General features: G+C 41.4%; 1 protein-coding gene across 8 annotated transcripts; it reads left to right on the top strand.

The window, feature by feature from the left end:
* The first annotated feature begins 901 nt into the window (after positions 1-901).
* rufy2 (RUN and FYVE domain containing 2) lies at positions 902-16,501 on the top strand. 8 transcript variants are annotated; one of them, XM_042065409.1, is made up of 19 exons: positions 902-1,064; positions 1,864-2,027; positions 4,128-4,301; positions 4,899-5,016; positions 6,278-6,379; positions 7,110-7,233; positions 7,720-7,784; positions 7,912-7,977; positions 8,363-8,432; positions 8,528-8,629; positions 9,035-9,151; positions 9,708-9,884; positions 10,712-10,809; positions 12,131-12,250; positions 13,165-13,294; positions 13,740-13,834; positions 14,298-14,346; positions 14,620-14,700; positions 15,041-16,501. In XM_042065409.1, the coding sequence occupies exons 2-19, from the start codon at positions 1,952-1,954 to the stop codon at positions 15,182-15,184; spliced, it is 1,908 nt and encodes a 635-aa protein (XP_041921343.1). In that variant the 5' UTR covers positions 902-1,064; positions 1,864-1,951; the 3' UTR covers positions 15,185-16,501. The 8 variants fall into 8 exon arrangements, 7 of the variants coding, with proteins under 7 accessions (XP_041921343.1, XP_041921345.1, XP_041921344.1 ...); XM_042065411.1 differs by having other exon boundaries at positions 903-1,064; positions 9,717-9,884; XM_042065410.1 differs by lacking the exon at positions 902-1,064 and adding an exon at positions 1,511-1,529.
* The last annotated feature ends 303 nt before the right edge of the window (positions 16,502-16,804 follow it).

The raw sequence follows: 16,804 nt of genomic DNA, 5'->3' as shown, positions 1-16,804 counted from the left end.
GATAGATAGATAGATAGATAGATAGATAGATAGATAGATAGATAGATAGATAGATACTTTATTGATCCCCAGGGGAAATTCAAGAAACCAACCAGTGAACCTGGTCAACCTGCATATTATATGAGACTCGCATAACATTTCTTACTGAAGGATTCAAAACATAGCAAATACTGCCCTCTACTGTTGGGGACATGGGCTGCCTGGATAAGGTACTCTCAGAAATATGCCATACACATAATGTTTTGCATAAGATGTACATAATTGTGTTAAGAATGTCATACATGAATCATGTATAAGGGGGGTTAACTTGGATTTTGACAACTGTAAATCATGCAGGTAGGTGATGATAGGTGATAGGTGTTTTTTATTTTATTTGCCTACACAGCATTAGTGTGAATGTTGAAATGTGACAGTATGTGCCTGTACATTCTGATCAAATAAGCATTTACACACAATTGTGTATATATTTTCTCTGTCAAAAAATTACAGAAAATTGTGCATTTAATCCTAATCTCTAATCATTGAAAGTAAATGTAATGGCTATTTCCATGCTTTTACCACTGCATCAATTGCAACATAGATTTCATCGGATCTGTTGCGGCGGTCCTGTTACACAATAGCTTGATCAAATGGCCAAAACATAAGCAAGCCTGCGCTACAATCGGAGGGCTGAGAGATGCCGTGTCACCACAAAATACCCATTTCCTGAATGACTGGGCTTCCATTCTCTGCAGCCGAGCTGTGATGGGCCAATCCTTACAGAGCGCTCCCGCCCCCACTGCTCTGACTGCTCCTGTGGATCCTGTGATCCCTCCCCCCTCCTCCTCCCTCCTTCCCTGCGTCCCGCCCCGCTCCCTCTCCCCTGCACCCTGACTGCCGTGGTGCCGTTCCACTGAGCGACATCCCCTCTGCTCTCCTGCCCGCCCCAACCACAGCGCAGGCTGAGGGGATATGAGGGCTCCTCCAAAGTGGCCCTATATACATCACACAGGCGAACCTCTGTCCGATGTTAGAGCTGGCCCTGTGTCAAACTGACCCAGGCTGCAGCCACATCCACAGCCGAGGTAAGGACGCGCTTTTATGCTTTGCTCTGATTACTGCTCACATTGCTCCAGCCATGCATGGGACACCAAAGGCCACAACAGAAGGCTGCGGCGGCATGTCATAGACTGGCAGTAAGTGCTTGACTGGTTTAATGTCACAGGCTGCTGGCTGTTGGCTCTAGCTCTGGTTGAGGCTTATTTTCTGCAGAGCGAGGATTTGCACGGGTCTGTCGCTGTGTTGATTTGAATCCATGGGAGAATGAGTGGGTTTTTTTGTAAAAACAGGGAGAGGCTGGAACAGGAAAGCAGAGTCATATGATAGCAAGGCCATGGAGTTAATCAGGAGAGAGGGACAGAGAGAGAGAGAGAGAGAGAGAGAGAGAGAGAGAGAGAGAGAGAGAGAGAGAGACTAGAACAAATGAGGTTGGGTGTGTGAGTTGTTTTCGGACAGCAAACAAGAATCCTTCTCTGACTGACCAATATGCAGTGAGTATTTTGTGACTCTTAAACAACAATTATTGTGGATTTTGACTTTGTAAAGGTTTGGCTCATTCCGAATGTCCATATGTTGCTTCTTGTGTTTACAATATTGACTAGTACCTCTGATAAATGTTTTATGTAAACAGGCACATCCACAACAAACTGTTGAGCAGTTAAACTAATGTATAAGGAATTACAATGCTTATAAATGTATAATGTGTCTGTAAGAATAGCCCTTTAAAGCATAAGTCATTTCATCCAAAAAAAAGGAATATATTCAAACAATAATATCTAGCATGCAACAATCCATTTAAACGCACCCAATGCTTTGTCATTTCAGAGTAGATTTGCCCTCCTCAGGAGAATTGTCTAGAAGTATCCAGGGCCCTGGTTCATCTTGACCCAGTCAAAGCGTTGACGGTGTACTGATGTACTCCCCTCAGAGCCTGCATCGCTGGGGCATCACCCACAGCGAGAGTATGGAGCGACTAGCCTACAGCCAAGGTAAACGCAGTCAGAACACTCAAGACACACATGCAGGGTGGTTACAGTATGTCCAGTGAGGTGTCCACACCTTTAGATTCAGAAAAATGGAAGACTTGATTTGCTAAGATTCTTGCCTGTTGCAACTCTTTAATTTCTCCCAATCCTTTTTGTGCTGTTGTTGTTGTTGTTTACTTTTTAAGAGCCAGTACTTGTAGCCAGTAAAGGCTACATGTTGCGTCATACAAAATGATGAATTATCCCTATTCAAAATTGCACATTTTAACAAAATTAAATTGAAATTGAATTTAAATTAGCTGCAGAATTTGGTAGACCTTATTAGTATGATGAACTTCAAATACCGGTATGTGTATAATTGTAAACAATATTATATTATTATATTACATAATTCAACATATTATTTCACCTCAGTGAACTGTCAGAACATACCAACCCAAAATATTTCTGTATTAAACACAATCGGCACTAGAGGGCACTAGAAACCTTTCTGACTATTGCATTACGTAGCGCTTTTGTGTCTTGTGAGCGTTTTTGACACCACCCCTTCTTTGCAGACGGACTTGGATAGAGACCGCTCGGTGTAAACAAATCTATAGCGCAGAACTGCCTTGTTCTGAACATTGACCTATACATCTAATTGGACTGCTTGTCTGTACTGGTTTCAAGAATGTAAGTCAATGGAATGACCGCTGGCAGAATCAACCCAATCTGGGTTGGAATCCGATCATTCATGGTTAATCAATGCCATCCGATAAGTTAGCGTTAGATATCTGCCGCGGTCGCTGTCAAGGAAGGAGGGAGGAATCGCACACAATCTTATGATACTCACTTCTGCAATGGCGACACCTGCAGAACACGACCTCACATTAGCCGAAGCTGAAAGCAACAAAGAGAAGACTCAAATGTTTGGGATCCTTAGGTTGCAGGAAGACAAGTCAACCGGTGAAAAAGCTAGCACCGTGGCTGCTGCCGCCAGCACTAGTAGTAGTAGCAGCAGCGTCAAATCTGGGGACGGGAGATGGCAGGCGCCTATCTTCGCACTGGCCAGGAAAGCATCGGAAACCTTCTCAGGAAGCATTCATGTCCTTCCCAAGGTAGCAGAGCACAAAACCTCTCCTTTCACCGAGGACTGGAGCTCCAAGGGTGAGTGGAGATGTGGAGATGTAATATGCTTTAGCTACTGTGCAGGCCCCGCTGATTGGCGAATACTGACATGGAGATACCATACCATCAACATCATATTTGCAATGATGCAATTGTTCCCAATATGACAAGCGTGGCGGGACAATAATGTAGCCTTATTATAGGCCTACTTGTTACTCTTAATAGGCAGCAAGTGCATATGTTTTTTTAGTTACAGATGTCTATTTTTTCAATGACACGTGGTGTCAGTTGTCCAATTATCTGTAGCCGAACCACACCCGGACCATCGGTGTGATACTGACGTGACGCGATGCTTGTTGTTAAGATCATCTAATAGCCTACAAGAAGATGAGGTCTATGTTATTGGTCTGAAGACGATCTTGCGTTGTTCACACCAAGGATGTCCATTGCTGTTCATCAGATCAATCCTTCCAGTTCGGCCGACTGCATATGAATAAATTTGTCCTTTTAGGAATTTATCATGCTCAAAGGGGCTGTAGGCCTATAAACTGTCACGAGCAACGACCAAAACATAACCAGTTATACAATGCATTGTACACTGACAGCATGTGATCTCTTATAAAATAGGCCTACATAGGAAGAACCAAGAGTCGCACAACTATAAATTGCAAACCCATTCAGGGCTGAAGCAGAATAAATGAAACGATGTCAGTGGATTGGCTTAGGCTACTCGTTGCAATCAGGATAACCATTAGAATATGAAGAATACTAGGTTAGCCTGAGTATTTTTTGCAGACACTTTAACTACCTGTGCCATCACTGAAAAACTGCTGAGCCGAGCCAAGACAACATCCTGTAAACGGTATATGGCTGGATGATTAATTATATATTAATCTATTTACTGTTTCCTCTCTGCCCATCTCTCTTTCTTTCATATCCTATCACTTTCTTTCTCTCTCTCTCTTTCTTTTCCTCCTATCCTTTCATCCCCTCCAGCCTTTCGAGATCCCATGGCCATGGAACGTGCCAACCTGCTGAACATGGCCAAGCTTAGCATCAAGGGTCTAATCGAGTCTGCCCTGAGCTTCGGCCGGACCCTGGACTCGGACTACCCTCCGCTCCAGCAGTTTTTTGTGGTGATGGAGCACTGTCTGAAGCACGGGCTGAAAGGTAGGCCATCACCACCAGGCTGTGGGGGTTTTGGCAGTGGCGCCCCCGTGTACGTGACTCCAGTGATTATGAAACAGTGTTAATGAAAAGGGGCTGGAGACAGCCACAGTTCAGAGGCACACTGAGGTCTTCACCAATGATCTGTTTATATCCAGCGCGGTTTTGATATTTACATTCGCTGCCAGTTGGCATACTCTGCAAATGCTCCCAAGGCATTTATACATCATGTGTAGAATACTTAAAAGGACATTAGTGCTCCCTTCCAAAGTATGACAGAAAGCAGCCTGTTAAATAGCAATAACCTAAATAATACTTTCACTCTGATATTGCGATAATGTATGGAATTCAATTATCTATGTCATTAGTGCTTACGTTCACATATCAGTGGCTAATTCACATAGTAATGTTATTCAGCATCCAATACTGTATGTGCATTATGTAATACTTGGAATGGACTGACAACAAAATCATAACATAATTTAAAACAAAACAAAACAGTTTTTATATCCTTCTGATCTTACATTCATATACTGCATTTAATTGAGTGCTTTGTTTCTTGTGGTCTAACCTGAGGTGATGTGTGTTTGCATTGCTCAGTGAAGAAGTCATTCCTTGGCTACAACAAGTCTCTGTGGGGTCCTCTGGAGATGGTGGAGAAGCTCTGCCCGGAGGCTGCTGAGATTGCCGCCAGTGTCAGAGATCTGCCAGGCCTCAAGTACGCACTTACTTTGTTTTCCCCCATTTATTTTCTCCAGGAAGACACAGTAACCTTTAGGAATGGACATCAAGCTTAGTTGTACAGTTTATTTTCCATTCTAATTAGATTCTGTTTTGCAAAGGAACTGTATCTGTGGTGGCTCGGAGTGCATTTTTTCCAGGAACATGGGGCCTTGAATCAAATTTAGGAATTAGTCATGTTTCTGCTCATGATGCAGTGCAGATTTAGCTCTTTTTCCCGAAACAACACAAAAAAATTGTCCTTGTGGCCTTGACGTTTGTAGCACACTATCAGTATAGGTGCAGATGCGCATGGCTTGCTCTCCTTCCACAGTGTCCATTTAGAGGGCCTGAAAGAGGAAGTACAAGGTGACGCTGCAGTCTCACTTCTGCTTTCATTGCCCAGAGGAACAGCTTGGCCAGATATGCGATCAGGCTATGTTAAGCTGTACAACACAAACTCTTTCATGTGCCAAATGGTATCAAGTTAAACATGAAAGAAAAGTTCTGTCCAAATGGATGTTTTTGCTTGCATTATCTTTAGTCGTTTTGTAATATTTCATGTCTTGATGTTTCAGGTTGACTTATTTGTAGAAGATATTTAATGAAGAATACATTCCCCCAAAGTTACATTGGATGGGGAACGTGTGTAAAAATTGTAATTTACAAATGCAACAGTTTTTTTTTCTGAATGTTTTTTGTATGAAAAGAGTAATCGTGTTTTATGTGCATGTGTGTGCTCTTCCATGTGCATGTGTGTGCTCTTCCATGTGCATGTGTGTGCTCTTCTTTATGTGCATGTGTGTGCTCTTCCATGTGCATGTGTGTGCTCTTCTTTATGTGCATGTGTGTGCTCTTCTTTATGTGCATGTGTGTGCTCTTCCATGTGCATGTGTGTGCTCTTCCATGTGCATGTGTGTGCTCTTCTTTATGTGCATGTGTGTGCTCTTCCATGTGCATGTGTGTGCTCTTCCATGTGCATGTGTGTGCTCTTCTTTATGTGCATGTGTGTGCTCTTCCATGTGCATGTGTGTGCTCTTCCATGTGCATGTGTGTGCTCTTCTTTATGTGCATGTGTGTGCTCTTCTTTATGTGCATGTGTGTGCTCTTCCATGTGCATGTGTGTGCTCTTCTTTATGTGCATGTGTGTGCTCTTCCATGTGCATGTGTGTGCTCTTCCATGTGCATGTGTGTGCTCTTCTTTATGTGCATGTGTGTGCTCTTCCATGTGCATGTGTGTGCTCTTCCATGTGCACCAGGACCCCTCTGGGGAAAGCTCGGGCGTGGCTCCGCTTAGCGCTCATGCAGAAGCGCCTGGCGGATTACCTACGATGCCTCATCACCAGGAAGGACATACTGAGGTAAGGGTGGCCCAGTGCCTGGTCTGCACAGCCTAACGCCTTCCTCTCTTTGACCCTTGACTCTTTCATTCAGTAGTTGCGGAGCAGGAAACTATCCAGATGCATTAAATGGAGTAGAAAATTAGTGCCTATTTGCCACTTGTTTTAAAAAAAAAAATGTTTTAAAATAGTGAATACCTACTTTATGTTGATTTGCAGCAGTTGAGCTAAAGAGCTACTTGTAGAATAGCTCAGAATACATGTAGCTCAAACATAGATACAAACATACTTATAGGTGCTGAGATGGAGACCTGCAACTCTTTTTTTTATTGATTTCTGGATCCTACTTTTTTAACTACATCACACTGTCCGCTGCTCAAGAAGACTAGATATGTGTAAAGTAGTATGACAATGGTATTGTAACATGTTGCTTTCAGTCTGTACAATCTGAAGGAAATTATTCCTTGTCAGGAAAATTGGAGTCCTATGTTACATCATGGAGATGGATAAGATCGATTACACATTCATAATGTTGTCATGTTCCTGTGGCTATTTATCTGTGGTAGTCCGCTTAAAATGAGAAATTCCTCCATTATTCAACATTTTGGTTTGGCAAGCCATCAGCGTTGTCAAGAGCCCTCTCCGAAGCTTAGGCTAGAAGTTAGTGTTTCAAGTGTCTCTGAGAGTTACTGTAAAAAAATGTTTAAAAAAAGTTAATGTGGTAGACAATCATGTGTGTGTGTGCTCACAGTGATTTCTACGAGAGTGCAGCAGTGATGTTGGAGGAGGAAGGTGCTGTCATCGTGGGTCTTCTCGTCGGACTCAATGTGATCGATGCAAACTTATGTGTGAAGGGCGAAGACCTGGACTCACAGGTGAGTCTCATTATACCAGCCTGGACACTTACCAAGCTCTGTTACAGTGCATCTTATCTTGGATATGCCGTGTTTTGTTGTCACAATGAAGAACATCACATTGTAGGGTTATGATATGCATCTTAATGGGTTACACTTTACTTGACAGTGTCGACATAAGACTGACATGACACTGTCATGAACGTGTCATAAACAAGTCATAAATGTTTAATGACATAACGCTTCTGTTATTAAGTGACATTCGGTTTTTGCCATAACAAGTTAGGGTTAGGTTTACAATTAGGGTTAGGGTTGGGATTAGGATAAGGGTTAGAGGTTAGGATTAGGTTTAGGGTTAGGTTTCATGTGTCATGACAGTGTCATGTGTTCATGCCAGTGTCATGTCACTCTTATGTCGATACTGTCAAGTAAAGTGTTACCTATTAATGTGTATGTTATGTCATCATGTTGAGTTTGGTCATGCAAAACTGCTTGTTTGCTGAGCAGGTGGGCGTGATCGACTTCTCAATGTACTTGAAGAATGACATTGATGACTACAGAAGTGAGGAGAGGTACTGTAATGATGTCATATGTACGACATTGTATTCATGTTTTGCAGAAATTGAATGTCAACTTTGTAAAATGTACTTTATAGTTGTAAAACCTCTTGGATCAGTGTTCCTGTTGCATTTTCTTTAGAAATGGCCAAATAGCTGCTATTTTGGACCAGAAGAACTATGTTGAAGAGCTGAACAGACAACTAAAGTGAGCTGCTTTACACACACACACACACTAACACACACACCAAAAAACCATACATCTTAATGGTGATAAATATGGACCGGCAAAAAAATATAAGCTATCAGCACACACAATACATGAGCATGGTCTCGCATAACATTTAGGAATTAATTTGAAGTGAAGTGAAGTTCGGATTTTGTGTGTTTACATAGAGCGTTTATAGAAATAGTAAACTCCTCTTTTTTAATCCCAGGAACAGTCAAAATCTTACCTGCTAAAAAAAAATTGTTGACGTTGCATAGTCACAGATTCTGCATTCAACCTTCATTAGTCTGATGATGCATTGGTCTTTTAAAAGACCTCGTTATGTTCAACTGATCTTCTCTCCTCATGTTTCTCTGGTCTGCAGCTCAACAGTGACGGGCTTACAAGGAAGGGTAGAATCCCTCGAGAAGTCCAACTCCAAACTTATTGAGGAGGTACAACATTCATTAAGAGTGCTACATCGATGTTATTTCCATCTGCTTTGTTTTTTAGCTCATTTTCTAAGACAAACATTTGCTTTTTCTTCCAGCTCGCCATTGCCAAAAACAACATCATCAAACTACAGGAGGAAAATCAACAGCTACGAACAGAGAACTCAGTGATTGTCATGAAAACCCAGCGTCGTCTAGAGGTAATGCGCTGTACCCTCAGGGCAGCCGTGGCCGACTGGTTAGCACTCTGGACTTGTAACCGGAGGGTTGCCGGTTCGAGCCCCGACCAGTGGGCCGCGGCTGAAGTGCCCTTGAGCAAGGCCCCTCACTGATCCCCGAGCGCCGCCGTTGTAGCAGGCAGCTCACTGCGCCGGGATTAGTGTGTGCTTCACCTCACTGTGTGTACACTGTGTGCTCTGCATTTGGTCTCTGCATAACCGATTGGGTTAAATGCAGAGACCAAATTTCCCTCATGGGATCAAAAAAGTATATATACTTATACTTCAGAAACACAGCACTCAGTTACCATTGCATGAAAGGCTTTGCATAATACGAATGTGATAACGAATCTATACGAATGTGATAACGTTGTGTCTTAAATGTAGGTGACTCAGGTAGATGTGGATGTTGAGTTGGACACTTACAAACAGTCGAGGCAGGGTCTGGACGAGATGTACAACGAGGCCAGGCGACAGCTAAGAGAGGAATGTCAACTACGGCAGGTAAGTGTCCCTACATTCAAACAGATGCATGTTAGCACCAGTTACTGTGAAGTCATCATTTATCTATCATGTCATGTCAGTGAGGTCTATCTTCTATCAGGTTTAATGCTCAGTGTCAATACTAACACTTGCTTACTGTCTTAGTTTCACTACAAGAAATATAGTGTAGTCAGAGGAAAAGCTATTTTTTTAGCCTAGAAAACAACACCAAATCAAAACATGTATACATACAAGTAGTATACACACATACCGTGTAGACATTATTAATGTTAATGCAATATTAATGTTAAAACAATATCTTGTTCAGAGAGCCATTCTTAGCAACCATCCATCCTATGTATTCTGCCCATAATGGAGTGGAATGGACATTTTAAAGTGACCCCAAACGTTTGAACGGTAGTGTATTTAGATCATTGTACTGTATGTACACCATGTCATTCTGTCTAGTAAATCTGGTAAGTTTATTGAATTGAAGTGTAATTGAATTTAATTTAACTGAATTTGACTGAACCACAGTGTAAAATAAATGTGTGTGTGTGCATGTGTGTGTGCGTGGGCTGGGCAGGACGTGGAGAACGAGCTGGTTGTCCAAGTGAGCATGAAGCAGGAGATGGAGATGGCCATGAAGCTGCTGGAGAAGGACATCCACGAGAAGCAAGACACCCTCATCGGCCTGCGCAACCAGCTGGACGACGTCAAGGCCATCAACGTTGAGATGTACCAGAAAATGCAGGTACAGTGAACTGCCATCCTCGTCCTCGTCTTTGCACAGTTTTAGGTCAGCACACGCCTTGTCTCGCACTAAGCCTTTGGCTCACACACTCCATCACTGGAGAACGTCAACATGTGCTTGGATTTGTCACAAACAGGAGTGAAAGTCCTGGAAAGTGCCTTTCTTAAATGTCAGTGTTGACAGGAAATTGTAGTGAATAGCTGTGAGAGTTGAGTGTAAGCCAAAATAAATGATATTACAATGCTTATTATGTATTTGCTTAACTGCAAAATAAGGAGGAACTCTACATGTACAGTACACCATGTCATTTCTTGGCACACATTAGTTTGTGATGTTACTGAAGCTTTTAATTGTCTCCTTGTATTGCCTGCATGATCTATTCTGTGAGAACCTAGACACATTAAATGCCTTCGCCTTCACTTACCCACATAAATATTTCACAGCATCCTGTTTAGTTTTGTATTCTCTTAGCAGTGACCATTATAGACCCTTTTAATCTATTCCTAGAGTATTTCCAGTTGAAAAGTTCAAAACCAACGCAGATACTTTGAAATTAAAATGAATCGGCCTTTAGCTTGATGCTCTACAAAGTGCTGACTTTAAAACATGTTTTTTTTTTTTTTTTATATATTTTTGTTTGTCACCATGTTACCATTAGCTCAATGTTGTTTTCTGTGCCACCGGAAATGCCTTGGGAATGCACATGTTTGTTTATGTTGTTAAAAGGGTCTATATTGCCGGTAGAATCATATAAGATAAACCAAATGACCAATGTCTTTGAGCACAGTGTGCATTTACTGATTGGCTGTCTGCTTTTCCATTCCCAGGCTGCTGACGACGGCCTCAAACAGAAGGATGAGATGATTTCCCGGCTGGAGGAGAAGACCAATCAGATCACAGCGACCATGAAGCAACTTGAACAGAGGTAAGGGTCCAGGGTTTAACCTCATACTATATACCGCATTCACCTGTTTACAGAGCAATAAAGATGAGCATTTTTAAATATTTAGAGCAGTTTTGATGTTTTTAATCACTTTAAGTCAGACATGACTGTTTTGTGCAATATTGGGCATGCATTGGGCATTGTGTGTTCTTTTGCATGTCTGTATTGAAGTGGTCTCGTTCGACCAGTTTGCAAAATCACATTTGAGTATTCTGCTGTACTAGCTTGTGCTGCGTGTTGCCACTAGTACCTTGTCATGTTTCAGTCAACATGGATCCATCCCTCCCCCCTATCTGTTCCATTGCTTTACAGCCATCTTACCTGTACTATTTTTATGACTGCATTGCTTAATAATCTTCTTGAGGCTTTTTGAGTGACATGGAAATTCACTGATATGTACATCCTCTTTCCCTTTTTGTTCTCCCTATCTTCTTTTTCCTTTTCCCCTCCTTCCAATCATCTTTCTTTTCAAATCTTTCCTTGTTGTGCAATGATACATGATCTCTCCCTTCGCCAATGCATCTGTGATCTCACCCCCACCCCACCCCCACCCGTTCCCCTACACTTCCGTTGAATCTCCGTAGCGACAAAGATTTGCTGAGTCAGACCAGGACTCTCGCCATGTCCTTCGTGAAATGTGCCAGCACAGACACCGAGCACCAATACAAGCTCGTCAAAGATATTTCCTTCTGAATTTATATCGTCACTTTACACTATTTGTCTGTAAACACTTTAACGGGATGATAATACAAAGTCTAGTGTAATTCATGGTTTTGACTGTTCTCTGTGGCTCTCCACTATGTTGGTTATCCTTCAATTGGCTGTTTCTATGACAGACTTTTGTTGTTGTTTTTTCATATGGAGCAGTTTTATAGAACATCTGATTATCGTGGTACTGTAAACAAAAAAATTAACAACAGTAATTGTAACTGTTTCACCAGGCACCACTAACAAATAAAGATGTGTGTCTTTTAACATGTGAATCAATAAACTTAGATGTTTTGAAATATTCGATTTGTTGTGATTGTGTCCAAAAGTCCCCTCGGGGGTAATGCCATTAATATCAAACAAGCCTAGGGGTCTCTGCTAGCATCCTATCGTTATCTTTGTCCATCCCTTGGCCGAGTTTTCTGGCTCTGTCCTTCCTTCTTTCCTCCTCCTGTGAGTTAGTTTGCCTGCAGATGTCTTGCATCTCCTTTTTTTAATTTTATTTCTACATTTGGTCATTTCATTCACGCCCCTCACCCTGTCCCCACGCGTGCTGGGAGCCTCAGTTTTACCCATTCGGTTTGAATTACGCCAGATTGCAGGAGGCTGAGAGGGATCGCTCCACCGCCGAAGAGGGCACACGCAAATTCAAGCAGGACTTTGCCAACAAAGCAGACAATCTCCAGAAGCAGATTGCCCAGAGAGAGAAGCAGATGTAAGTCTGGTCTATTGTCTCTATATAAGGACACTCACACCCTCCCTTGCTCTGTATTTCGCATTTATACCACATGTTTGTTTAGGTCTGCATACAGCAATTGTCAACCATGAGTATCACTATTTTTTCAGTTAAAGGTAGAGACCATGATTCAAGTCAGATTTTTGTTAGATCTAATTTCTTAGATTTAATTTTTTTGCTAGATTGAATTTCTCTACACAGTCCACTAGCTATCCATTTGGTGTGTGCACCTCAGAAAAGAAAAACGGGTGTACAAAGTCCTGGCTCTGAAATCGGAAGCACACAAATGACCTTTATACATTTGGTTTCAGAATGCGTCTTGGGTGATCCAATCACAAGTGGTCAGTCAAGACACATCGCGGTTTACACATGTATTCCAAGATGAACAGCTGATAGCATATTTGTACTACTATATTTATCTGGAGACTCAGTCAGGACAGCCAGACACATTGCTGACCACCTCTGTTTTGATTCTGCTATTGCTAACTCCAAATGTTTTGAACGCATCAGAACACATTAGTGTTTACACTGCAAAGGTTATGTGGTCAACTGCACCTTAGACCACCTCGGCAAGTAGTTTGAGTGATCAGATCATAATGTGTCTTGGTGATTGTTTACACTTGTGTTTAGAACTGGCCACTTGTGATTAGATCACTCAAGACACATTTTAAAAACAAATGTTAACAGGGTCATAGTGGCTGAGACTGAGCCGGCCATTTAACTCACTGCTTTTACTGTAGGGGCACAAAAGGAGTGGTGTCATTTGATTGGCTGCTAATCTTAAATATAATTTATCTCTTGTTTGAATTGCAAACTACCCTTTAAATATTTTTTCTTTCTGTTCATAATATCAGTGAATGAAGTGAGTTTGTTGTTTGTTTAATTGGCAACAGGCTGCAGCTGGAGACGGATCTGAAGATTGAGCGGGAGTGGCGGCAGACCTTGCAGAATGATCTAGAACGGGAACGAGACATCGTTGCTCAGCTCAGTGCTCAGGCTCTGCAAATCAATGGACTCAAAAAAGTAAACAGTCTTATTCCCTCATGTGCAATGAACACATTCTCAACAGTCTTCTGTCCATCACAGGCATAGAGCATTATCTCAATATGATATACATATAACACAGCATACAGATGATGTTATCTCAGATTATCCCTCTCCCGTGTCAAGTCCCATACAGTATGTTAGGTAGTCTGTGTATTTGTTTATAATGCAGATATAAATAATGCAGTTACATTTACAATACACTACATTTACAATGTTACACAGCATGATGAAAATCTTACATGTAGACTGAGGACTGCAGCCCGTTTGTGCAGAAAATTCTGTCTGCAATGTTCCATATTTTACCTTTTCATATATTTTGCTCTGTCTAAACTGCTTGATGTGATATATTAGACATGTTTAAGTCATATATTCAGTTGTGTCAAAACCCTATAAATTATAATCTCTTGGGTTGTACTTGCAGGAGTTCCACCGGATGCATGATGAGAACCGGCAACTGAAAGGCATCTGTGAGGAACAGGAGCAGGCCCTGGAGGAGCTGGGCTGCAAACTCAGCGAGTAAACAAGCATTCTCTCCGCTAGATTTACACTAGCCACAAATAAAGGAAGCCCTGAGGAAGTGGTATTTATACAAAAGGAAATATAGCCTACAGAAGGCATTCATTGGTTATCATATTAAGACTAAGTTGATTACTGGCAGACACAACACCTAAATCATCTTTAATCACCATCAGCTTCTGTACCTGTTATTGTAAGGATGATGATACACAGGTCATCTTTTTGGGCAAGGTTGTTTGGCCGTGTTCCTGAGCCATGTTGTCCAGGCACTGATATATTGATACTGTCCTATAAATGTAAAGAACTAATCATTATTAGACAAATTGTCACAGTAATCCAATCAGAAAAGATGAAACCAGTAATGTAATTATTACCCTGCGACATTGATCAGAAGGCTGCCCCATAGTCAGCCACAGATGGGCACAGTTTCTTTGGTCCCTGATGTTGTTTTGTTTGTACTCAGATCCAAACTGAAAATTGAAGACATCAAAGAAGCAAACAAGGCCTTGCAGGTATGATCGATCTCTTATATGTTGTATTCATTTAGCAGTTGCCTTTATGCAAAGTGATTTACAGTACAAGTAGGGCCTGCAGTACATGACCTCACTGTATCTGCTGCCTCTGGAATCTAGTCTATGATCTTGGAAGCTTCAGCAACATTACAGAACTCGTGGGCTTTAGACGTTATGTTAAGAGATTACTAGCTCATCAGATGATTGTGTCAGTATGTGATTTCAGCAGATGTGCATTTATCTTGAACAAACAAACACTTAACATCCTCTCAGGGTGGCCAAGTGTGGCTGAAGGATAAGGACGCTACGCACTGTAAGCTGTGTGAAAAAGAGTTCTCCATTTCCAGAAGAAAGGTTGGTTACCACTTCTGATATCTGATAACATTCCACACACACAGATGTACATTGTGTTCCAAAAGTTTTAGAGAGGTTAGTCTATCATTACAGTTCTATAGTTCTATGTCTTTACTTCCTTAGGGATATTATCCCTAAGGAAGTAAAGACATAGAACTATAGAACTGTATGTGGCTGTTACTGCACAATGCACTTACCTCATATTAGGCCTCAGGCTTACAGAGAGGAAAACATTTATATATATGAGATAATCTAAAGTAATTAATTAAGAGTAGTATGTAATATCTGAAGAAAAAGCATGTCCTGTTGGTCCAATCTTTGGATTTCTGTGCCTGAGTAGCACCACTGCAGGAACTGCGGCGAGATCTTCTGCAACGCCTGCTCTGACAACGAGCTGCCCCTCCCCGCCTCACCCAAGCCGGTGCGAGTGTGCGACACGTGTCACGCCCTGCTGCTCCAGCGCTGCTCCTCCACCTCCACCTAAATAAACCAGAGGGAGGTCAGGGGCTCGCCACACTACAGACAGACAGTACACTCACGTACAACAGCCACGACGACCACTCTAGGCACCCCTTTAACCCAGCAGAGGCAGAACAGCAGCCCCTGGCTGCTGTTACTGACACAACAACGTAGAACAACTAAAATCCAAGATGGCCGACCACTGGTTTCAGGTGTTAAAAAAAAAAAGAAAAGACGTTTACATTCTCCTCAGTGTTGTGCCTGAGCCAAGATACTTTTGAGAGATTACAGGACATTTTTTGGCAGCTGGCCAGAATCAGACATTCAGAAGGACAGAACATTCCAAACTTGAAGTACAAATACCTCTCTAGTCCATGCAATGCATCAAATCAGTGTGAAGACTATTGTGATAATGCTCTATGCCTGTGATGGACAGAAGACTGTTGAGATATCTGATTTATTACTTAAGTGCAGATATTAATTGATATTCACATGTGCCTAAGTAAGAAGCCAAAATGATGAATGATGACATTTCCAGACATTTCTTTGTAGAAAAGTCAGACCAAGAAGTTTGACCATCCTAAAGCACTAAGATTCTTAATGCTGCTTTGATTTCAATGTCAAAAACTGCACAGTGTCAGTTCTACAAAACTTGCCACATGCTAATAGAAGTTTGTCCTTCTATGTATTTAGAAATAAGTACTACGACATGTAATATAGCACATAATGTTTAAAATATGCCAAGGTTTTAACTTTATTTCTTTTTATTTGTAAAGTGTAAACTGGAATTCCTCACAAAAGACTATGTATTATGTCAATATGATTTATAATTAATTTATGCCAGTTATATGATATATTTAAAACCGAACCTGTAAGCCCAAGACCCAACTTCGTAAAATGGCCAGATATTTCAAATTTGAAATGTTGTACAGTTGGGTACTAAACCACTGATGGTTATATCTATTGATTGTTTTTGTATTTGCGTAGAAGCACAATAGATTATTAATTGTCATTTTGAATTCAAATACTGTACATCACTTCTGAAGAGCATTGCGTATCAATGTAACTTTGGACAGTGAAGTTCAGCATGATTTTAATTTTATTTTCACTGAATCCCACTATCTAGCCACTTGAAATGTGTGCTTCAAACTGTTAAACTGTAATTGACAGATACATCATTCAGCTGGCTTGAGTGAATGAAGAGAGAAGTGACCTGTGTACAGAGAAGCCTTCAGGAGGCCAGAGATTACGTTTGCAGTTTCAATGGAAGATCCATTGCTGAATGCTTCCATTCCAGAATCATCATTCACCAGTTTCAAAATAAACTCTTCAGCGGAACTGACTCTTGACTATTGTGTGTGTGTAGGTACAGATGGCAATGGTAAAAGAATTTCACTAAAGTGGTCTTTGATTAATATCATTAAGCAGTATGGCACAAGTGAGCTTAATATCCTCTGTAACATAATTCCTCATTTAAAAGCTTGACAAAATGGTAGATGGGGGAAATCTTAATCACCCTGGCACTACAGGGTATAAAATAAAAAATAAATAAGAATAACATTCAAATTTGTGAATTATTTTAACTGCCAGGCCTGATGTCTAGGTGTCTGATCCCATCTCCATTATCTCACAAGGCCAAATTATC

This window comes from Alosa sapidissima, chromosome 16 (genome assembly GCF_018492685.1).
Source record: "Alosa sapidissima isolate fAloSap1 chromosome 16, fAloSap1.pri, whole genome shotgun sequence".
In the NCBI taxonomy this organism is placed as follows: Eukaryota; Metazoa; Chordata; class Actinopteri; order Clupeiformes; family Clupeidae; genus Alosa; species Alosa sapidissima.
Note: the sequence above shows the minus strand (reverse complement) of the source record. Positions and strands in the feature narration are given on the sequence as shown.